Source organism: Ylistrum balloti, unplaced genomic scaffold, assembly GCF_031769215.1.
Source record: "Ylistrum balloti isolate Yb309-2 unplaced genomic scaffold, AGI_CSIRO_Ybal_v1 Utg371872, whole genome shotgun sequence".
NCBI lineage: Eukaryota > Metazoa > Mollusca > Bivalvia > Pectinida > Pectinidae > Ylistrum > Ylistrum balloti.
Genome location: NW_026782925.1, coordinates 626,459 through 651,248, shown reverse-complemented (window position 1 = coordinate 651,248; position 24,790 = coordinate 626,459). Strand labels below are relative to the sequence as shown.

The 24,790-nt window shown below is 35.3% G+C and overlaps 2 protein-coding genes across 2 annotated transcripts in view; one reads left to right on the top strand and one right to left on the bottom strand.

The window, feature by feature from the left end:
• Positions 1–13,616, top strand: part of LOC132563810 (condensin-2 complex subunit D3-L-like) — a 37,987-nt gene extending 24,371 nt beyond the window's left edge. The window contains 15 exon segments of the mRNA XM_060228561.1: positions 766–870; positions 2,039–2,112; positions 2,630–2,704; positions 3,306–3,395; positions 4,279–4,389; positions 4,823–4,882; positions 5,582–5,666; positions 7,823–7,938; positions 8,514–8,746; positions 9,249–9,495; positions 9,745–9,820; positions 12,162–12,272; positions 12,642–12,723; positions 12,936–12,972; positions 13,376–13,616. Of these exon segments, the coding sequence (XP_060084544.1) occupies positions 766–870; positions 2,039–2,112; positions 2,630–2,704; positions 3,306–3,395; positions 4,279–4,389; positions 4,823–4,882; positions 5,582–5,666; positions 7,823–7,938; positions 8,514–8,746; positions 9,249–9,495; positions 9,745–9,820; positions 12,162–12,272; positions 12,642–12,723; positions 12,936–12,972; positions 13,376–13,546 (1,673 nt within the window). The 3' untranslated portion in view covers positions 13,547–13,616.
• Positions 13,617–18,854: 5,238 nt separating this feature from the next.
• LOC132563809 (PE-PGRS family protein PE_PGRS47-like) lies at positions 18,855–24,307 on the bottom strand. Its single transcript, XM_060228559.1, has 5 exons — positions 23,857–24,307; positions 22,605–23,042; positions 21,357–21,794; positions 20,103–20,540; positions 18,855–19,309 (listed from the first exon to the last, which is right to left on the bottom strand). The coding sequence occupies exons 1-5, from the start codon at positions 24,305–24,307 to the stop codon at positions 18,855–18,857; spliced, it is 2,220 nt and encodes a 739-aa protein (XP_060084542.1).
• Positions 24,308–24,790: the final 483 nt, after the last annotated feature.

Here is a 24,790-nt window from a genome sequence, read left to right as displayed (position 1 = left end):
AACACTATATAATCATATATTTTGGTGGGACTCAGATGTCACTGTTTTCCAAAAAAGACACATTATCGGTGGCACTTGATTTCGAGGATAAATCCTGATCTGCTTGTACTCTAATCCATTTCAACTTTTTTTCCTTTTATCATTTCATAGTCCTATAAATACCTGAATTTGGAGTACCCACAAGTTAAATGAAAATAACTCCTCTCAAGAAAATGAATGATTTTATAGTGTACATTTCACTTCCACAAGCAAGTTTCATCCATGAGGTTTCTTATCAAAAATCCTTACTGTAAAATTATAAATTTTTTGGGGGGGGGCTCTAATTTTGAGAAATTTTTTTTTTTCTTCCAAAATTACATTTTTGTAGGTACTTTATTTTTTTTCATGGATAAATAGGACTGCTTCATAATTGTCAAAAAATTTATTGACATAAACCCCATGAAGAGTCATGATTTTTAGTGACTCAGAAAATTTCTTATTTCATTACTGAATGTTTTGTATGGTACAGGTTATAGTGAAATGATCAATGTTCATAGTTTAGTTTATATCCTTATTCTTCTGGCGGCTATGTACAGTATAGTCAGTTATTGTCGCAGGTCAGGATTTGAATTATTTTCATTTAAAACAATAGAATTTAATTTTTAAGAATGAAAGTTTCATTTTCTGAATATGAGAGGAGTTTCATGTATGTGATTAGTGATTTATTAATCAAGCATGTGTTGACCCCATGAACTTATTTTGGTATTTTTATGTTTTGTATTACAGCTGAGTTCTGCCTTATCCATATGCTGTTCCAGAGGTACCCATCCATGTTCTTCCACCATTTCATGGAATGCATTTTTCACTTCAATGCCTACCAGGGCCATGGAGGTTTGTGGTTGGATTGTATAGTAAATAACATCCTTTTAAAGAAATGAAGACTTAACTTGAACATGTCTTAATAATTCTTTAAATGTAACGTTCATCTTTTAAAAAAATATATATACAGAAAAGGAATATTCACTCAAAATATTGCTGTTCACCTAATTATTTCTGAAAGGCAACACTAATTGCTTCATGCAAATGTTGAATATAGTTTTCGTTGTTGACCAGATTTTTTTTTTAATCTAGCATTCCTCTTTAAAAAAATCACAATTGAAAAAAAAAAAATAAAAAAAAAATTGGTTGTTGACGTGTTAAGTCCTAAAACCTTTCACATCTTTACAAACCACGTCACACAAAAAGGATGACTTCATGTGGACCAAAGCCTACTATGACTCATTGTATGACACCAATTAGACAAGTGCATTGGCAAATTAAAAGCCAAAACAGCTGCTCATAAAGAAATTTGTAAAATCTCAATTGAATCCAAAAATAAGTGACCCATGAATAGTTGAAGTTAAACAGCTCTAATTTTCCTCCAAGGAATAAAATGTTTCTTGCTTTCCTGAGGAAGACTCTCATCAAAATTATTTCAAAATATCCCAGTGTTCAAGTATATGAAAATTCATTTATAGTGCTACTTGATGAGATGAGCATAAAATAGGTCTGAAGCCTGTGTTTCCAAAAACTATATACAAAATAGGAATTAAATCTAAAATTGTAGAAACAATACTGTACTTTCATTTATTTTCAAGTTCTCTGCCACAGTTTTTAGATTTCTTTAATGGCCATTGAAATGTTCTGTAGTGTTTTTAATAAGCATATACACCCTTAAATTTTACACTTTAATGAACAGGAATTCCTTTTTCATATCATCAGAATTCGATCAGTCACAAAATGGGCTTTATCCATGTGTGAATAACCTGTTATACTGTGCAATTTATGAAGGAGTTTAAAATTTGGTCATTAGGTTGATAATGGTAATGATAACTCTAGATATTAACAGAAATTTTACAATCATGTAGAACTGTCCAGAATTTATGAAAAAAAAAGTAAAAGACAACTACTTGTAGATTTTTTTAGACTCATGTTGTAACTTTTTAAAATTATAATTTTATTGTATATCTGTTTGAGAATAAATTCAAATTAAGAGATTCTGTGTATTGATGTTTCATAGCTTACAACAAATTTCATCAAAGTGAGAGAGACAAAGTAAAGTTTTCACTTTCTGGCAAGGACAACTTCAGGTATGTAATTATATTCTTATGGTTTGGATTGCATGCATACTAGGGAGTCAGTAAAACAGTGAAATAATGCTTTTATTATGTTTTAAAATGTGTTTCTATTAGTTTCCATTAGTTATCTTTAGTAACCACTACTAACCATCACTTACCACCATTTATAATCAGTTACTTGTAGATGCCATTAATTACAGTAAGTTGTTTTTAGTTACCAATGATTATCATCAAATACCACTAATTAACATCAATTATAATTAGTTAACTCTAGTTACCTTTGATTACCATCAAATACCACTAATTACAATCAATTATAATTAATTACCACTAATTACAATTTGTTACTCTTAGTTACCAATTGTTACTGTTATTTACCACTAGTGGTACCAGCAATTACCTTAAATTACCTCCAGTTACCTTTAGTTACTATCTGTTACCTTTAGTTACCATCTGATATCTTTTGTTATCACTAGTTACCATCAAATACTTTAAATAACCATCAAATAAAACTGTCTTACAGGAAACGACAGAAGCTGTACCTCTTTATGTTAGAGCACATGACTGACCCTCACAGGTTCCAGCTGACGGCAAAGATTGTACAAGAGGTTAGATATTGATAATATAATTGAGGGTTTCTACTCAACACAATGTCATGACTAGCAAATGTTTGCCTATAGCAGTTATGTTGCAGGTGATATATCTAGGCATCAGAGCTGTGATAGTATTACATGACAGACTGGAATATCTTACTCGGTAGAGAGCATGGTCATCAGACTGCACAGCATCATGTATGGTTCCATCCCTTATTGGACAGTTTGTGTTTCTCAGAAAGATGGAATACTGAAATGTCTTGTGCTGTTATGGTTGTCTTTGTGCATGACTATCTAAGTCGTTCCAGATAGCATGTGACGGCCTTGACGGGTCTCTGGTATGATGTTCTCTGAGGTAGCCATCTCACCTCAGAATGATCCTCATTGTTCATGGGGCCATAAACACTGATAAACAAACAAGCAAATTAACCTGACAATATACCTCTACTTTGGAGGTCAATAAGGTGAAATTTCAATGTACCTGAATGTATAAAGTGTTGCATATCATGCAGTTATCAGAGCAATGCAATTTGTTCTGTTGTGGTATCTATATATAGTATATGGAATTTGTATATGATCTTTAAAGGATACTTTTGATGAATTGTTTTGTTTGTAGATACTAGGAGGAGTAGTGGACGGGATAATTCCGTTGAATGAAGAGAGTGCCTGTTTGCTTCAAGATTCACTGGCGATCCTGGCCAGTAAGGTAAGGAACATTAACATTTGGTCAGTTGGTTTACTGTCACGAGGTTTCAGCTTTAGTCTCTTTTATTCATGAGAATGCAGTGTTATTATAACTTCTGGGATAGTCTGTATGGCTAGGTGTTTGACTTTATAATAATTATTTTGATTCCAATCATGCTTGCTATGCTATAGTTCTCATTATTTAATTCATTCATCAGAGTTTAAATTTCAGTTGTAAATGTTTGAACTTGTAAGAGAAACGCTAGATATAGATTGACACCCAGGCTAGACTTTGGAATATTTGGCTTAATTTTGTTTCAGAATTTCTGCATAAAACAGGGTCATTGCACACACATATTTCTTGGGATGTTATGACTCTCATTATGGGTTAAAATGGATTTTTTAAAAGAATTATTGGTCCATTGACTTGTATTTGACAGAAAATTCACAAACTGCATTTTCAGCTTTACATGTAACATTTCAAACATACGGCACAGGTGTGGTCGTTTCCCAATGAATAATTCTGTAACCCCTGAACTGTTTGAAGCAGGTTACACAAAAGTGTCCCATCATTATAATGATGATGAACTATGGTCATTTTCACATAACCTTGGGTGAAATAGTCAAGGTAGCACCACTTCCACTGCTTATTGGGGGTTGTGGATATTAGTTAGTCATCCTCAGAATGTTTCTAGTTCTTTCAGGGTTCAACCATTTCTACTGCTTATTGGAAAGCGATCTTCGTATATTGGATGTGCAATATCCTAGGTCCATCTATACCATAACCCGTAAACATTTCGACTTCTCAACAATACCTGATGCCAATTTTAAGGAAATTTGCATTGGAGCAAGAATATTCTTATCACAAGAACATTTGAGTTGTCCTATTTGTGTTTTTGTTTCAGGAAATCAAACTATCCTCGCTGAAGGTTAAGAATTCTGAAGATGTTGTTGCTGATGAACAAGAAATGGCTGCTGTTGTTATGGCGACTGCTAAGAAGACCTTAATAACCCAGGTAAATAAGAAGAAAAAGTAATGCTTCAACTTATGACAGAGTTAGCAAAGCGGAGATGAAGGTGATAATTTGCCATAGTTGCTGGCATCTATGTTAAATTTCTCAGAGAGTACAACAGCTGTAGTAAACTTTGTAATAGACTTTAACATTTGAGTGAGTTGGAACTGGGACGATGACATATCAAATTTTTCAGACTTTGTCATTTTACTTTATTTTAAAACCATTTAACACCTCTTTTTCTTTTCACAAGAGCTTAATACATAAATATAAACTTAATTAATTATTAAACAATTGTGAAACAAGCTATCAGCTTATATTAATCACTTGTGTTGGCTGAGGTAGAAGAGTGAGAGGGGTCTTATTGTGTAAGGAATTAAAATAACGTACTTTAAAAAATCAGTTAATTATCTTTGTAAATATGTTTTCTTTGTAGGTGTTGAAGAAGAATGTTATTGAGAATATTGTTCCTGTAGTTGTATCCCTCAAACACATGGTAAGTGACACAGTTCGTGATATGGTAATTCATTGTAAACACAACATTTGCTTCCTTCCTGTTTCTTATATTGTAAAATCATCAATTTTCATGAGACTCATTTTTTTGTGGTTTTTCATTAAAAATACTTTTTATATGAAAACTTGATTTCATGGGCAGACATATTTCATTAAATCTGCTTATACTAACTTGAAGAATTAATGGATCCACAAAATCAATAAAAATAAATTTCCCACAAAAGTTACCATTTGGACCCCTGCAGGTGACATGGGAAGAATATACCTGTTGACTCTCACAGCATATTATAAGAGGTGACATAATGGGGGGCTCTCCTTGTAGATCAAAATGTGGTTTCTCCGAAGTCTTCTCTGTATAGGGGACATCAGAGAGTCCAAGAATAGGACCTGCTGTAAATTTGGACACCCTGCAGAATCAAGTGTTTTCTTCCATGTCTTTTATTAAGGGTATGCTGAAGAGACCAAAATAGATCTGCTGCCACATAGCAGCACTCTGAATCTTGATATTTTCCTTCATTCCTCATTTCTCTCTGTGCTTTATTTTCCATGATTGGTGTCCCTCATGACATTCCCTCTGATATGACTGGCTATTGTGAAAATATTGAACTTTGACAAGCAATACAGATAGTTTGTTACCTCCCTTGTTTTTTATTAATCATTTACAATCTCCCCTGTTTTTCAGCTGGAGCAGCAAAGATCACCGCTTCAGAAGGATCTACTTTCCTACCTGATGGAACTCATGAAGGACTACAAAAATGAAGTGAAAGGTCAGTATGGCATACTTGGAATGTTTCAAATTTTTTGTTTATGAAGGTTTGTTTGAAAGTTGTGTTTTTAATGAAGCTCGGTTTGGCACATTATCATTAATTGTTATTAGTCAATTTGATTGTTGTGTCTCCTGCAGAGCTGGCGGACACTTAGGGATCACTTTGTCCGTTGTCACGCGTCATCGTCCGCATCGTTTGGCAGAGTTATGCCCCTTTCAACTTAGAAAATTTCCTGGGAATATTATAACACTTCAGGTGTTCATATGCGTATTGAAATGACAAAAGTTCAACAACCCAGGTTCCAAAGGTTCGCAGTTTTATTTAACATAATTCACCAGGTATGGCTCCACGAGAATAACAACAGGATACGTTACAACTAGAGTAAAACAGTGGACCGACGACCCGTCACACTGGTGTATAACTAAGTAATCTTCTTGGCGAAAAGTTCGAAAGTTCCTATAACATTTTAGGTTTCATATGGCCGAATGTGAGTAGCCGGAGACCGCAGGTTGGCGTCAGTAAAGGTTCTCCGAGCTGACTGCCCCCGCAAGTCTCCAGGGCTGCTTTTATAATACCTGTGACATATGAATGTCAGCGATTGGTCAACTCCCCTGCCCACAACATCCCAGCGGGAGTCAACACACCTGTTTTGCCCCAGGTCGGCTGACCTGTATCCATACAATCAAATTGTGTAAATTGAACTTAATGGATTTGTATTAATTGATATTTTGACCATCTTAGCATACCTGTTCTACCCCAGGTCGGCTGACCTGTATCCATACAATCAAATTGTGTAAATTGAACTTAATGGATTTGTATTAATTGATACTTTGACCATCTTGAAATGGTACTCTATTTGGCTCTTGACCAACGGCCACGTACGTTCATTCTTCCTACCCATTTATTTTATCAGCCTGTGTCATCTCCATGGTCCATTATCGTCCAGTTAACCCATTACCCTTAATGTACGATACACACAGTATTAACATTGTTTACGCTACTACAGGAAAACATGCTACCACAGGAAAACATGATTATGTCGCACTAATATATATAATATAAAATTCATATCTTGAAATAGTAATGAAACGGGATCATGTAATGATCATGTAATCATTACGTAATAAGGCCATTGTGTTACAATATACTTTTCTGGACTTTTTTGGCTTAGGCTTTGAGTTATCAAAATGAAATTTGGTATATGGCTTCTTGTTGCAAGGGTACAGATTAAGTTTAATTCCTGGCTGTCTGTGACCCTTTTTTGGCAGAGTTATGCCCCTTTGAACTCAGAAAATTCTCTGGGAATATTGTTTTTTTGACTTTCTTTGGTTATGCTTCAAGTTATAGAAATGAAATTTGGTATTACAACTTTATGGTTGAACGTTGCACATCCAGTTCAATTTCTGGGTGACCGTGACACTTTATGCAAGCGACACATACAGTTCCGAGGAACTCTTGTTTTGACTATATCATCTGTTGTTTTGTCCTCTATATCCACATTCCTGTAAAAAATTGAACATTTATATTGCTGTGATAATTTTCTGTTCTTTTTAATTCCCTCAAGCATTCAATGTTCCCCTAATAATGAATTTGTATATAACTACTTCGCAAGAGGAACAGTTTACCTGTTTATCACCAGAGTAAGAAACATATGTACAAAGAAAGGCACAAGGAACATAAAACAAAGCAATAAAAAATATGTAAAAAATTCGGCATGTCTGGGGCTATTCATTCGATAAACACCAGTAAAAATCTAACATGATTACTTAATATATATGCTAGACTCCGAGATGTCAGAGAAGTTAAATAACATTACATAATGAAGTATGATGCCCAAATGGAAGCTGTACCACAATTGAAATACCCCCAAATCTTCATTATGTAATTTGTAAGTCCCCCAAGAATTCTTTAATCAAATTTGTTCCCTTCAGTTACATGGACTCAGACAACATTTTCTCCTGCTAAGCTTACTTAGGGCAACTAGGTCTAACTGAAGTCTTGTCAATTACCACAGCTGTTATAGCCTCATAGCCCAGTTATGTTGATGTTCAATAACTGTGTAGCTGAAACTTATATTTACTCTTGTGTTTTTTGTTCATAAATGAGTGTTTATGGCATTGGTGAAATATATTTTCATGACAAATGTATATTTACAGAAATTTTGTCAGCTGACAAGCAGTTGGCCAGTGAAATTGAGTTTGATCTTCGGAAATTTGAGGAACATCAGGAGGATCAGGCACAGAAGAAACTAAATGCTGCTCCTAGTGTACAGGTATTGATTTAATATCTACATGTTACAGGTCAGGATCACATAGTTAGAAACATATGAGGAGCAGAGATAGTGACAGTTTCTTTATGTACAAAAAGAATTACACTCACCATAAAAAAGTATCTCGTATAAAGCAGTTTTAGCTCATTCAGAGAAATGGTCTAGAGGGACTCGGGCTGGAATTTCATTTTGTTTGTTTTTTGTTTTATTTCAGCTAAGTATTAGTACTATATTAACAAATATAATATCTAGATGAACATCTCAAATCGGGAAAAAATAGAAATTTGAGTTTATTCCCTTTATTATTTCTAAGGTTGGAAAACATAGGATTCTGATGATTTGGAGAACTTTTCCGTATTTATAATTTGATACACTCCTTCAATAAACCATATAACAACTTAATTAATCATTTATACTTGTATACATGAGAGTAGGTGTAATTATGTTTTGCAGACATTTTCTAGTTTCTGACTTTTTTAGAGGCAAATTGTTTAAGTAATCATTAAAGTTTGTACAGTGAGGAATATCTCTTTAATTTAGATTTATTTGGCAATACAAACTTTTATGAATGGTCACAGGGTACTCCAGTTGCACGACTTGGTTCGCCGTCTAAAGGAGCCACTCCTGCCAGGACTGCACAAGGCTCTACCCCAGTCACACCTCAGCAAGTGGCTGCTTCTCCTCACCCCAAGACCCCAGGCACAGCTAATCCTTCCACCCCCAGGGTAGGACCCCCTCCTAAGCAGACTACACCAAGGTTGTCACCCACTACAACACCTCCAGGACCTGTCCAGAGGCCTACTACAAACAGGTTAGCATACACTGCATTTGGTAATTTTCTGTTTGCCTATTCAAAAAATACACATATTTTTTCTCTGAGACAGTCTCGGTACAGTATTCCTCTTACAATACATATAATATAGGTCAGAAGTCCTCATATTGCTATTCCAGTAAAACATCTACCGTACTCCAGGACAGGACTCATATAGGAGTACCACCCATAAAATTTGATTGCCAATTTGCTTTAAAATGATAAGCAAGAAACCAAATCATGGATGGAAGTTATTCATTGTTAGGTACAATGTACTGGGTTTAGATAGATGTTTTATTGGAATAGTGCTTACACTTCAATAGCATTTTTAGTTGAGTACCAACAGATGCAAGTCAGTGTCCTGTAATAAGCCCACCCCTTGACTTTTAGCCAGGAGTTCTGTGATGGCTTACTGGGCTTATTGCAAAATCAATACATTATAAACTTCGCTATGAGTTCTACCGCACAACTTCAAATCACGGCACTTTTGTTTTTTTCCTAGAAAAGAAACCTCTCTATCAACCATTGCTATCATGAATTCTGCTAGGAAAATGGCTCAGGTTATGAACCAACATAGGAAGAGTCTATCTGCGTCTCCAGACCATGGCAGAAAATCCTTAACCCTCAACACAAAGTCCCCAACTGGCAACAACACTAAAGACCAGGAAGCTGGCCAGTCTGACAGCAGAATTCGACGAGTTCAAATCATATGTCATCCACCGGAAGAGGATGAAGACGAGAGCCCAGAGGTCAGAAACTGAGTGTCCTGTGCGTATGTGCACACCCCTTTAAACAGTAAATATCCAGAGTTTAGTTGTTTGATAACTTGCTTGAATGCAATAGCCAGGGGAAAATTATTAGTCTGGATGTTTTGCTGGAATAACCCTACCTTATGTAAGTAAGAAAAATCTGCAAGAAAACATATTGGCTATTTCATATCTCAGATTATCTAAAATTGACATTGGTAATAGAAATATTGAACATTTTTTGTTTAACAGGTGATGGGAGAGAGAAACACAAGGCTGACGCCACGCTACCCTAATCGCACAAACAGAGCTATTAGTACGCCATCTGGTGGGTACAAATTTAAAGTTATATTCAGTAAAATTGTATATTTATGTGGGACTTATTTTTCATGGTTTTCAAAAAAAGTACTTCTTCGTGATATCATGGATAGATATAGATCGGTAAATCTACTTATTTTTGAAATTCATTGCCGTATGAATATGTGGATGTGTAGAGTACCCATGAAACGAACAAAAATAAAATCCCACAAAAATTAAAGATTTCCCCTTCAGGTATATAGACATTAGGTTACAAGTTACCTGTAAATTTTATCTTCTTTTAAGGTCAAGAAAAGGCTATTTTTAACAGTATTGTGATAAAATGACTTAACCTCTTCAGTGGTTGACCAGTAAGCTCATATCTTTATTTCACAATATTAGTAAATACATGTTTACTTTGATCCAAATACACCATGCTATTTAGCATGATTTATCATCATAATTAAATTGTACAATTTTGTAAATTTAAATGCTTTTTCTGATGGATAACCATCTTCATTTTTGTCTAACATTTATCAAATTCAGACAATTCTCCTAAAGGTAAGACATTCATGTTATACATATGTAAAGCTTTAAACACTTTATAACCTACAGATTGTTGTGCAGAGATCTTCAAAAAGTTTTTATAATATATCACAAGCTTTTATATGGAGGCATTAAGTTTTAAAGCTAACTATTCTTTCTCTCTGTTTTTGTCCATTTCTCCTCTTACTTTGTGCCCTTGCTATTTTAAATTTTTTTTATATATTCTTTTTTGTTTGGAGAAAATGACTAAATCTGATTTGTAGCTTCAAACTATGGGGTTACCGATCAAATTTCGATCTTGGTAAAAAAATCCAAATTTTATTTTATTGCCTTTTGCACTTTGATTATTGTGTAAGTTGCTGTTTTCCAGTTTTTTCCATTATTTGGAGATAAAGGCTGTATATCTTGCTGGTAGCTTCAAAATACAGGTTACAGATTAAATTCAAATCAGAGTAGAAAAAAAATAAAGTTAAGTGCAGTTATTGCCCTTTGCAAATTTATAATTTGTGCTTCAGCTTTATGGACACCTTTCTGTTATATTCAGAATAATGACTAACACATACGATTCAATTTCTGTGATATTTCACATTGAAGTATTGTATTACAGGATCTGCTGGACTTTCATGTTACATTTTTTCAGCATCCCTTGAATTTACATTGGTGTAAATAAGTTCTCATTTACTTGAGGCATTTGTACCGTGTCCTACAATGATGAGACAGTACTGTCAGTAATTTACCTGTGGAACCAAATATAGAATATTTATTAATTTATTTGTTTATGTGTTTATGCTCTACATCATTACTCAACAAACATTATTTTTTGCCAAATATGTTTGGGAAAACAGGACTGTTTAGTTTGGTAATATACCATGAACAATTTTGCCATTTCATCCCATAATCATTATGCTATTGGTTATTCGCTTTTAAAATTGTTGGCGTACCTCCTGCTGCAATTTCTGTCAAATATTAAATTGGAGGGAGGAGTCACTTTTTTTATTATTTTGTTTTTGTTTTGTTTTTTTTTTCACAATTTTTGTTTCACAGTAGATTAGTCTGCTCACTGATGTAGTGGATTTTCTTTTTTTTATATAACATTGCACTTAGACCTGCAAACTTGCTGTTTATTAGTGCTGTTGATGGTTACACCATTATCACTTCCCCTAAACAAATATTATAGTTTATGCCTCTCCTCTTCCTGGTTGCTACAAGTAATACCCTGGAACTGAAGTGTATTTGTTTGTTGTTAAAACTTTTAATGAATAATTTGAAATGCTTCATCGAAGGTATATTTATGATTCATCTATGTATTTCACTTTTTTTTGTTTGGTTTTTTTAATGTTGCATTGCATATATACAACAGTTATGCCCCTTTTCCTTGATATATATTTTCAGTTTCAAATATTTTAGTTTAGTTTAGTTTATTACCAGTGCAGGATCGTTACGATCCTCTATACCGGTCTCAGTGATACAATAATAATGTTTATAATTATTGTCATTTGAGACGTCAGATGCAGGAACTACAGAATTTCTGATTTATAATTATATACCAGTTCTTGATTTGCCCAGTGTTCATCTAATCTATTTTTGAAAGAGTTAACAGTTGGTGCCGATACAATATACTCCGGAAGACTGTCCATATTCTGACCACACGCAAAGCTAAAGAATGTTTCCTGATGTCAAATTTACAGTGCTGCATTTTCATATGAGTTGTGCCTTTTTTATTTATTAGAGATATTTTCCTATCCTAGGCATCTTTGTTACAAAGAAAAAAAAAAGAAGTTAGTTCTGCCTCTTCAGAGTAAGATTTTTTATCTGGATGTTTACAGGTGTGCTGAACAACATTACTTTCCATAATATGGACCAAAACATGACGATGGTACCCCCATCTCCTATACCAACCTCCTTACCGATACGAGTATACAGTGATGATGATACAGGTAAGTCTTCACACCTCCATCCCTTCACCTTAACTGATACACGTATACAATACTGAGACATGTAAGTCTTCAATACTCCATTCCAACATATTTACCTATACAAGTATACATTGATGGGACAAGTAAAGTCTTCACACTCTTATCCCTTCATCTTTATCCATAGACGTATACAGTGATGACAATGCAAGTTTACACCTCCTGTCCTACATCCCTAGTAAGATTTATTAGAATGTCATAATTGCAGTTTGATTTGACAATTATATGGATGGTTATTGTTCTATTTCCATAGTTTCCATACAGTTATATCTTTGAATTTGGTTTTTCATGTGAAAAGTTTATAAATATTTTTTCAATTTTTTTTTATTTTAGTCACTCCTCTAACTCCTACCAAAGGTCGTAACAAAGAAAAAATACCCGAGGACATCATTTTTATGTTTTCACCGGACAAGCCGTAAGTTATTTGAATACCTATAACTGTGTTGGATCAGTTTTGCACAACACAAATATTTAATCTACCTGAATCAATCTAGATATCATAAATCACTTTTTATATGAGAGTTTTACTGTGTTTTTATGCAGCAATTTACACAAGTTAAGTAAAGTGCCAACAGAAACAATAGGATAATCATCTTTTGATTCAAACTGTATCTTGTTTTTTTTCAGACTCCCAAAACCAAGAAAGTGGAATGTACACTCACCGGTAAGGACTTAAACCAAAAGACACTTATCATATCTTAATGATCTCCTCCTCCTCCTCCTCCTCTATCTCCTCTATCTCCTCTATGCAATAGTTTCTGTTCTTATTTGATGATATGACATATCAGTTAAGCCGGTCTCTTGTTTGATGGAGTTGGTACTAACTATAGTATTTTAATGTTGCTTTAGTTTCCATGTACTTGTAAATAAAGTTCTTTAAGCGGCTTCTGATTCTGATTGGTTGAGAGGAGCGGGGAGTGCCAGGGGGGTTTCCTGTGATTGCTGGCTATCAATCACAACATCAAATTTCAACATTTTTTTTCTATTTAAAGTTTTACAATTTATTTTGTATTGTCAATCTTGTAGATTGAATTCCTAATATGTGAATATATTTTATGTTCTACCAGGCTCCAGTGGTTTCACAGAAAAGTAGGTTGTCGCATGTTGAGGAAGGAAACCAGGAAAACCCTCCTGAAGACAGCATCATCAATCTAACAAAAGAAAAACCTTCGTCTAGAGGGAATAAAAAGCCGGCTATACGGAAAAGTGGACGCCATAAAAAGTCTGTTGCGTCATAAACTGTTACAGATATATTTTCTAAATGTGATATTAAGATTGTAAATCTATTAGATTTACATCTGCATGTTAAAGAAGTGTTTTTAAAAGAAATGTGTACCATCCTGGAAGTATACTTTTTTTTTAAGGGATGATATTTTCACTATTTCGTAAGGCATTAACTGGATTAGATAAGTTTGATCTGTGAAATAATAAGACATGTGAATATTATCCATGATAGAATTAAACTACAACTGGAGACTGTTGGCCATGTAACAAGCCAACTTGGCCAAGCTTCTCTAATTGTCCAAGGTTATTTTGACAAGTACAATTGTTTTTGAACAGTACATATGGATTATTTGTTACATAGTACGGAATCGTTGCATTTCAATGCTTAAATTATGTCATTAGTATGAATTTCACAGATGTTTTATCTAGAGTCAACAATCGTGTATTTAAAACTTGACATGGAGAGCAATACTCAGGAAAATTAAATATCCTCTTATTAACAAATTTCTAAATTTTAATTTTAATTTTCTGGATATACAAGTGAAAAGCACGAAAAGTTTGACTTGTGAAACAATTTAAAATGATTGCAACCACAAATATGTGCAGTATAACATTTACATTCAATAATGTGACAAAATTTGATGAAACAAGGATGAAGAAAAGCCAACACGACAGTCACTGAAATCTTCATATATTGATTTTCAAAAGTGAAATATTGTGTGAAAGAGGGAGAAATTTATGAAAGACATTAAAGTTTGTATGAGGATTGATATATGATAGTAATCAGCATGAGATGTACTCAGTGATGCCAGCCAAAGCTTCATTGTAGTAACTATCATCTTTCCTTCAACTTGTTAAAAAATTGAAAATTAAATTTTTAATCTTATACTATCAAAATAATGTTCAAACATCCTTATCTAAATATATGTAAATGTGATAAGTATATACTTGAATTGATTATAAGGTCTTTATAACCCTCATAAAAACTGTGTTTGTTTTGATTTAAAAGACCAATGACCAGGTATTAGATGACTTCAGGTCGGCAACAATGCATATGAGACTTTAATTTAGGAATTACTTGTAACATGTAACATTTTAGAGAGGACAGATTTTTTTTTTTTTTTATTTATTGACTTGATGTTGTGTCTAACGTTATTAGTTCTGACATCATAGAAAACATTATAAGAGCTTGAGGTATACTCTTTATATAGGGAAACGGGTTATAAAACTTTTCCTTTTCATCTAGTGTTAAATTAGTCCATAAGGAATCAATCTTCCCCCAAGCGTAAAGTAATCTTGATGTCTTTATTAATTATTATCCCACACTGTAGTCATCTGATTTGAAAAATTATATTGTACTATGAAACCTGTTTCTTTAAATCAGATAACACAGTGTCAGTAAATCCGTTAGGATTCATCTGTGAGGAACCTGGACCGACTTTGTGTAACAGAAAAATACCTGGGTATATATGTCATCAAGCATTGTATATGTCATGCTCATTGTCCGTTTCTCAATATATGGGTACTAATGCTTTAACTATGATAACCTAATCATATTCCTCTATTGTTTACCTACTGTCACATAGATGTGTCGGCCTATAGGTCGATCTGGAAGGCCACAGTATACGTATACATCCTTCACTTACTTGTCAAGTCTATTCTGCTGTATTCAAATTTACAACAACCAGTTACCGAATTTTTCCTGAAAAAAGCCCTTGTCTGGTAATAAGTCCACCTAGTTATTTTGTTCTACAATAATCACACCCCCTGACTTTGAGTCAGACTTTGTATGTAATAGTCCTCAGGACTTTTTGCAAGATAAACAAGGGACAAGTCAGTCTGGAAACTCTTTAAAGTTTCCAGTCACTTTTAACAGAACAATCTCACCATTTCTATCAATCTGTGATAACCTTAGCATAAATATAACTTCTGCAAGCAAAAGTATTGGTGGTACCTATTAGCAATGAATTGAGACTGATTTGAATGAAGTTTCTACAGACCGACGCTGTTTTTTAAAGATATGCTGGAAGACCATGTTTCTCAACACATTTTGAATACTGCATAAAAAGCATGTGAATTTGCAAAATGCATTACTCTTTAACTTTTTTTCTGTTTTTTTTTAAGTAGTAATGATGAACCAATAATTTAAGGAAGAAATATATCTTTATAAAAATAAATATGTGTGTTTTTTTTTGTTGTCATTCAAAATCTGGCTTCAGATATTATCCTGAAACAGACCAACATCATCATGTTTATTGTATACATATTTTTGATAAGGGGACAGGCTCCCAGTGACAGGTGCACGGATAACTTCTGCTGGGCCTGATTTAACTGTCCATAGAGACCAATCTTTCACTCATTTACTGATATGGCTGAAAAGAAATGGACATGGTAATTGCTACTTGCATTTTCAGTCATTGCCTGTGGTCCATGATCCATAAAGTTCCACCAGTGTGATAATGGTGGCGTTTCTTCTTGAAATGTTTTTTCAAGCACTACTGGATGACCTATGACAAGAGATTGTGGATTATTAAATACAATTTGTAATTAAAGGATCAATTTTTATCAATTTGTCCATAAGTTTTGGACCAAAAGGAGTTAGTATCACTGTTATAAATTGTGTTATAAAATGTTTTAATGCACAATGTTGGAATTGCCTTTATCCTGTTGGCATTGATTTGCCCATGAGTACCAACTTGAAGCAGTTCAATGCATTTATTTTTGTTTTGTCATAAGGGAAGGAAACTTCAAGCTGTTTGCATCATTTGCAATATTCCTAGGTCACAGGGGAAGGCTGGCGTCCTCGAACCTGTCTATCCAGCTGGTCCCACAAGTGTTCAATAGAAGATAGATCGGGACTGCATGGCGGCCTGTCCAGTGGATGGATATTGTTCGTGAGAAAGTCGCGACAGATCCTCTACATGGGGCCGAGCATTATCCTGCTGGAATGTGAGGTTGTTTTGCTGCAATAACGGGGCAACATGGGGTCGGAGGATCTCATCTCTATACCAAACATCAGTTTAATTACACGCTACCACAACCAGTGGTGATTTTAACTCCATGTGAGTTTCTTTCCCACACCATAACCGTTGCACCCCCAAACCTTTTCGTCTTTACTACGCAGCAGCAGGCAAAACGTTCTCCGCAACGTCGAACGTCTGCTCGAAAAAAAGTGAACTGGGACTCATCAGTAAACAAGACCCGCCTACACCGCCTCAATGGGATTATTCTGGGGGCATGTGCCGCCACTCAAGACAAACGACGCTGGCGACGAGCAGCGGTAAGGGGCAGACCTACAAACGGATGACGTGCCCGCAGACCAACATCCAATACTCGTTTCCTTACAGTTTTTTCATGGATTGGACGGTTATGACTACCTATGCTATGAAGGGCAATAAGGTGCTGATTGCGCAAGACGAGTAAACCTGTCCTGACGTTGTGACGTCACGCGCGGTCGCCCAGACCTAGGTCCGTCAGCAACCCACCCAGTTTCCCTTAGACGTCTAACAAGGTATCTGTTGTGGTGATATGGACACAGAAATGTCTGGCAATCTGTATTTGCCTTTGACCTTCCATAATCATCGCAATGGCCTGACCCCTCGGAACTTCCGTTAGCCGTGCCATTATTTAATGCTATGAGAAATTAATCGAAATATCGGAAAATAATGTGTTTCTAAGAAGACTACCTAATAGTATGACGAGCAGTGTAACTCAATGTCACAACACTGCTGTGCTCGAGATGTTCCCGTTTCGTGCTTTCTCCGTAAGTCATCGTCACACAATACAATACAAGTTGCTTGACCGATTTTTATCGTTTTTGAACAACGCGTTCACATGATAGTGTAGATAATGTCACCCTGCTTTTTTATCCCTGGAGTATACAAAGTCTTAATTTGAACACTGCCGCTTGTGTTCTGCAGACTGATTATCATATACGTATAGCGTTCTCGTACACTTCGGTCTTTTCATCTGCTTTTATCATTCTTGGAGATTGTAAACAGTTATGAATGAAACAAACACGCACACGGAATAACAAAAAATATTTATTATTTTGTTAAAACAATAAAGATTATAAAGTTTGTAGATTTGTTCTTGTTTAGTAGTCACGCGTTTCTGAAAAAAGAACATGCATATAAATACCATAGCATATTAAAAACTGATTCATTTATAATTTTATAAAGTTTAAATTAGATTTTATCATATTACAAATTCCTTCATAAAATCTAGTCTATTACTCTCATTGACTAAATCATCGTGGAGTGATAACGAAGGATTTTCACTGCCTGTTTAGTTTTACTATTACGCCATGTTTGCAAACAGTAGCTAGACATTGTAACCCACAGACAATGACGCAAGATGGAATTTCACGAATATTTTTTATGCTACGCAAGCTGTTTATTCTGAATGAGTGAAAACATTGATATGTCTGAATCAGTTTTCAGAATTTTGCAACATGCACCTAGGAGATATCTCCATTCGACGAATTATTAACATGTCCCTGTAACCTATAGTGGAGGCATTCATTCGTATATGGTCTACCTTCATTCAAGTCAAACCATGTTTTAGTTACAATGAAATCAATGAATCATGAGCAAGACGATTTTTCAAACGAGGTTCAAATTAAGACATACGTTTTCTTTTTCTCGAGATAGAAATTTTGTCGCAACATGTGTATCATAGATACGGGCCTGGCTATGCTAATTAGGTCGGAATTTAATCATAAAAAAATCCACGAAAAAGGAACTGACAATAGCCAAACAACGCAAACCTGTCGTTAATTATATTATCAATTTTAGAAATAGTCCATTTAAATCAGTTCTATATAAAATTTGTGAAAAATTCTCTTCCAGAATCATGACTTACTTTTTCAAAATACACTCAAAAATGAGGACTGTCATTGATAGTTATTGAATTACACAAAATTTGTTTTTCTCTAATGGTCATAACGTCGATTATCGTTAACTTTGTTCTAATAAGGATTAAGACTCGATCGCGTGAAGAACATAGCAAATAAATAATAATTTTCTACATTAATCTAGTTGAATGATGATAGTTGTGCACAAAACAGTTCCAATGAAAAATAAAACTTATACATTTGTCTTCCCGGAGAAAGGATTACTATCTAAGATTGATATATATATATATATATATATATATATATATATATATATATATATATATATATATACTTAATTTGATTAAAGGATTTCGTGTATTGTGATTAAAATCATAGTTGTTAATTAAATTTTGCTCGGTGCTATCTGTACATACAAGAAGACAATGAAAAAATAACTTGCAAATCCTCTGAAATATAGGTGATGATCAAAATAAAGCTTTACCTCTCCTTCCGAATGTTCCCTGTATCCCTCCTGTAGTGTGTCCGTTGTGGTCCACATCTAGTGTGGCTGTCTCCTTAAACCCTCCGAGGTCCACTCCTGCGTTCACTCCTCCACTAAAGTCGAGGTTGTGATCAATGTCCACATGTCCTTGAGCATGTGCAATGCCTCCAAGATCAACCCCGACATCGCCCCCTCCACTAAAGTGTCCATTGTCGTAGTTGGCATGGACACCAGCTGTTCCGAACTTTCCCACATTGCCAGATACACCAACATCACCTCCAGACAGATCACCATGAGAAAAGTGGGCGTGGCCGGACACACTTCCTACTGGTGTATGTACACTTCCACCAACGCTCGAACTACCATCGCCTTTAGCTCCGCTATCGATACTGCCACCGAAGGAGTCGGTGAAATATCGTCTCTGTCGCTCGTTTACTTCTGAAATGTTGTTCATATGGAAGGTATTTTAATAAGAGTTAAGACTCATTCGCTTGCCTATTAATTTGTACAAAATCGTCTTTTCGGATATTCTCAGAGCAATGTACAAAAGACAGGAAGTGAATAGCACCTTATAATAGAACTTTCAATAAGATAAGTAGTTTTTATATTTTAAAAATGCCAAAATCTAGATGGAAAGGTGCAGTAGTACCATATTTCAATATATATTGTACATTTGAATATTTTTGAAAATTTTAGAAGAACGTGTAGTTCTCTGAACCATGCCATTATTCGAATAAATAAAAACGTGTCATGCAATTGACGGCAAACCTCGGAAGCTAATAGTCACTTCTAATTGTTATAGACGAATAGTCGTTTTCGTAAAAATTATCATTTAAAATGTTTGAAGGATTAAATTGAAAGGTTTGGTTGTAGTTTTCAAGAGATCATATTACAACAGAAATTTTGGACGTATACCAATCCTCATAAAGGTTGTTTTATTTGCTAATTTTCGGTGATTTACCAAAAGATTCATTTGTGAACGGTGGGCTCTGTTTGAAGAAGATAGGAAAGAGATATGTTTTTGCATTAATCTAGTTATGTTTGGTACTAGCTTTAAATAAAACAGGACAATGAAAAAACAACATAAACATTTGTTCTGTTGGCGAAAGGATAATTATCGACGTTTGACATGTTTTGAATTTGATTAAAGGATTTCGTGTACTGTAATTAAAATCATAGTTGTTTACACAAATCCTCTGAAATATAGATGTTGATCAAAATAAATCTTTACCTCTCCTTCCGAATGTTCCCTGTATCCCTCCTGTAGTGTGTCCGTTGTGGTCCACATCTAGTGTGGCTGTCTCCTTAAACCCTCCGAGGTCCACTCCTGCGTTCACTCCTCCACTAACGTCGAGGTTGTGATCAATGTCCACATGTCCTTGAGCATGTGCAATGCCTCCAAAATCAACTCCGGCATCGACCCCTCCACTTAGGTGTCCATTGTCGTAGTTGGCATGGACACCAGCTGTTCCGAACTTTCCCACATTGCCAGATACACCAAAATCACCTCCGGACAGATCACCATGAGAAAAGTGGGCGTGGCCGGACACACTTCCTACTGGTGTATGTACACTTCCACCAACGCTCGAACTACCATCGCCTTTAGCTCCGCTATCGATACTGCCACCGAAGGAGTCGGTGAAAAATCGTCTCTGTTGCTCGTTTACTTCTGAAATGTTCATATGGACGATTATCATCAACGGTAATTTAGTAAGAGTTAAGACTCATTCGCTTGCCTATTACTTTGTACAAAATCGTCTTTTCGGATATTCTCAGAGCATTGTACAAAAGACAGGAAGTGAATAGCACCTTCTGATAGAACTTTCGATAAGATCAGTAGTTTTTATATTTTAAAAATGCCAAAATCTAGATGGAAAGGTGCAGAAGTGCCATATTTCAATATATATTGTACATTTGAATATTTTTTAAAAAGATAGAAGAACATGTGTAGTTCTCTGACCCATGCCATTATTCGAATAAATAAAACGTGTCATGCAATTTACGGCAAACCTCGGAAGCTAATAGTCACTTCTAATTGTTGTTAGTCTAATAGTCGTTTTCAGTAAAATCATCATTTCTAAATGTTTGAACGATTGAAGTGAAAGTTTGGTTGTAGTTTTCAAGACAACATATTACAACAGAAATTTTGGACGTATATCAATCCTCATGAAGGTTGTTTTATTGGTTAATTTTCGGTGATTTACCAAAAGATTCATTTGCGAACGGTGAGTTCTGTTTGAATAAGATAGGAAAGAGATATCATTATTTATTTGTGCATTAATCTACTTATGCTTGATACTAGCTTTACATTAAACAGGACAATGAAAAAATCAACATAAACATTTGTTCTGTTGGAGAAAGGATTACTTTCCCGATGTTTGACATGTTTTGAAATTGATTAAAGGGTTTCGTGTACAGTGATTGAAACCATAGTTGTTTACACAAATTCTCTGAAATATAGGTGATGATCAAAATTAAACTTTACCTCTCCTTCCGAATGTTCCCTGTATCCCTCCTGTAGTGTGTCCGTTGTGGTCCACATCTAGTGTGGCTGTCTCCTTAAACCCTCCGAGGTCCACTCCTGCGTTTACTCCTCCACTAAAGTCGAGGTTGTGATCAATGTCCACATGTCCTTGAGCATGTGCAATGCCTCCAAAATCAACTCCGGCATCGACCCCTCCACTTAGGTGTCCATTGTCGTAGTTGGCATGGACACCAGCTGTTCCGAACTTTCCCACATTGCCAGATACACCAACATCACCTCCAGATAGATCACCATGAGAAAAGTGGGCGTGGCCGGACACACTTCCTACTGGTGTATGTACACTTCCACCCAGACTCGAACTACCATCGCCTTTAGCTCCGCTATCGATACTGCCACCGAAGGAGTCGGTGAAAAATCGTCTCTGTTGCTCGTTTACTTCTGAAATGTTCATATGGACGATTATCATCAACGGTAATTTAGTAAGAGTTAAGACTCATTCGCTTGCCTATTACTTTGTACAAAATCGTCTTTTCGGATATTCTCAGAGCAATGTTCAAAAGTCAGGAAGTGAATAACACATTATAATAGAACTTTCAATAAGATAAGTAGTCTTTATATTTTAAAAATGCTAAAACCTAGATGGAAAGGTGCAGTAGTGTCATATTTCAATATATATTGTACATTTGAATATTTTTGAAAATATGGAAGAACCTGTGTAGTTCTCTGAACCGTGCCATTATTCGAATAAATAAAAACGTGTCATGCAGTTGACGGTAAACCTCGGAAGCTAATAGTCACTTCTGATTGTTGTTAGACTAATGGCCGTTTTCGTTAAAATGATCATTTCAAAATGTTTGAACGATTGAATAGAAAGGTTTGGTTGTAGTTTTCAAGACAACATATTACAACAGAAATTTTGGACGTATATTAATTATCATGAAGATTGTTTTATTGGCTAATATTCGGTGATTTACCAAAATATCCATTTGCGAACAGCAGGTTCTGTTTGCAGGAAGATAGGAAAGAGATGTAATTTCTTTGTATTAATCTAGTTATGCCTGGTACTAGCTTTACATAAAACAGGACAATGAAACAACAACTTGAAGAATTGTTCTGTTGGCGAAAGGATGACTATCGAAGTTTGACACGTTTTGAATTTGATTTAAGGATTTCGTCTACTCTGATTCAAATCATAGTTGTTTACACAAATCCTCTGAAATATAGGTGATGATCAAAATAAAGCTTTACCTCTCCTTCCGAATGTTCCCTGTATCCCTCCTGTAGTGTGTCCGTTGTGGTCCACATCTAGTGTGGCTGTCTCCTTAAACCCTCCGAGGTCCACTCCTGCGTTTACTCCTCCACTAACGTCGAGGTTGTGATCAATGTCCACATGTCCTTGAGCATGTGCAATGCCTCCAAAATCAACTCCGGCATCGACCCCTCCGCTTAGGTGTCCATTGTCGTAGTTGGCATGGACACCAGCTGTTCCGAACTTTCCCACATTGCCAGATACACCAACATCACCTCCGGACAGATCACCATGAGAAAAGTGGGCGTGGCCGGACACACTTCCTACTGGTGTATGTACACTTCCACCCACGCTCGAACTACCATCGCCTTTAGCTCCGCTATCGATACTGCCACCGAAGGAGTCGGTGAAAAATCGTCTCTGTTGCTCGTTTACTTCTGAAATGTTCATATGGACGATTATCATCAACGGTTTTAGTAAGAGTTAAGACTCATTCGCTTGCCTATTACTTTGTACAAAATCGTCTTTTCGGATATTCTCAGAGCATTGTACAAAAGACAGGAAGTGAATAGCACCTTTGATAGAACTTTCAATAAGAAAATTAGTTTTTATATTTTAAAAATGCCAAAATCTAGATGGAAAGGTGCACTAGTACCATATTTCAATATATATATAGTAAATTTGAATATTTTTGAAAATTTATAAGAACATGTGTAGTTCTCTGACCCATGCCATTATTCGAATAAATAAAACGTGTCATGCAATTTACGGCAAACCTCGGAAGCTAATAGTCACTTCTAATTGTTGTTAGTCTAATAGTCGTTTTCAGTAAAATCATCATTTCTAAATGTTTGAACGATTGAAGTGAAAGTTTGGTTGTAGTTTTCAAGACAACATATTACAACAGAAATTTTGGACGTATATCAATCCTCATGAAGGTTGTTTTATTGGTTAATTTTCGGTGATTTACCAAAAGATTCATTTGCGAACGGTGAGTTCTGTTTGAATAAGATAGGAAAGAGATATCATTATTTATTTGTGCATTAATCTACTTATGCTTGATACTAGCTTTACATTAAACAGGACAATGAAAAAATCAACATAAACATTTGTTCTGTTGGAGAAAGGATTACTTTCCCGATGTTTGACATGTTTTGAAATTGATTAAAGGGTTTCGTGTACAGTGATTGAAACCATAGTTGTTTACACAAATTCTCTGAAATATAGGTGATGATCAAAATTAAACTTTACCTCTCCTTCCGAATGTTCCCTGTATCCCTCCTGTAGTGTGTCCGTTGTGGTCCACATCTAGTGTGGCTGTCTCCTTAAACCCTCCGAGGTCCACTCCTGCGTTTACTCCTCCACTAACGTCGAGGTTGTGATCAATGTCCACATGTCCTTGAGCATGTGCAATGCCTCCAAAATCAACTCCGGCATCGACCCCTCCACTTAGGTGTCCATTGTCGTAGTTGGCATGGACACCAGCTGTTCCGAACTTTCCCACATTGCCAGATACACCAACATCACCTCCAGATAGATCACCATGAGAAAAGTGGGCGTGGCCGGACACACTTCCTACTGGTGTATGTACACTTCCACCCAGACTCGAACTACCATCGCCTTTAGCTCCGCTATCGATACTGCCACCGAAGGAGTCGGTGAAAAATCGTCTCTGTTGCTCGTTTACTTCTGAAATGTTCATATGGACGATTATCATCAACGGTAATTTAGTAAGAGTTAAGACTCATTCGCTTGCCTATTACTTTGTACAAAATCGTCTTTTCGGATATTCTCAGAGCAATGTTCAAAAGTCAGGAAGTGAATAACACATTATAATAGAACTTTCAATAAGATAAGTAGTCTTTATATTTTAAAAATGCTAAAACCTAGATGGAAAGGTGCAGTAGTGTCATATTTCAATATATATTGTACATTTGAATATTTTTGAAAATATGGAAGAACCTGTGTAGTTCTCTGAACCGTGCCATTATTCGAATAAATAAAAACGTGTCATGCAGTTGACGGTAAACCTCGGAAGCTAATAGTCACTTCTGATTGTTGTTAGACTAATGGCCGTTTTCGTTAAAATGATCATTTCAAAATGTTTGAACGATTGAATAGAAAGGTTTGGTTGTAGTTTTCAAGACAACATATTACAACAGAAATTTTGGACGTATATTAATTA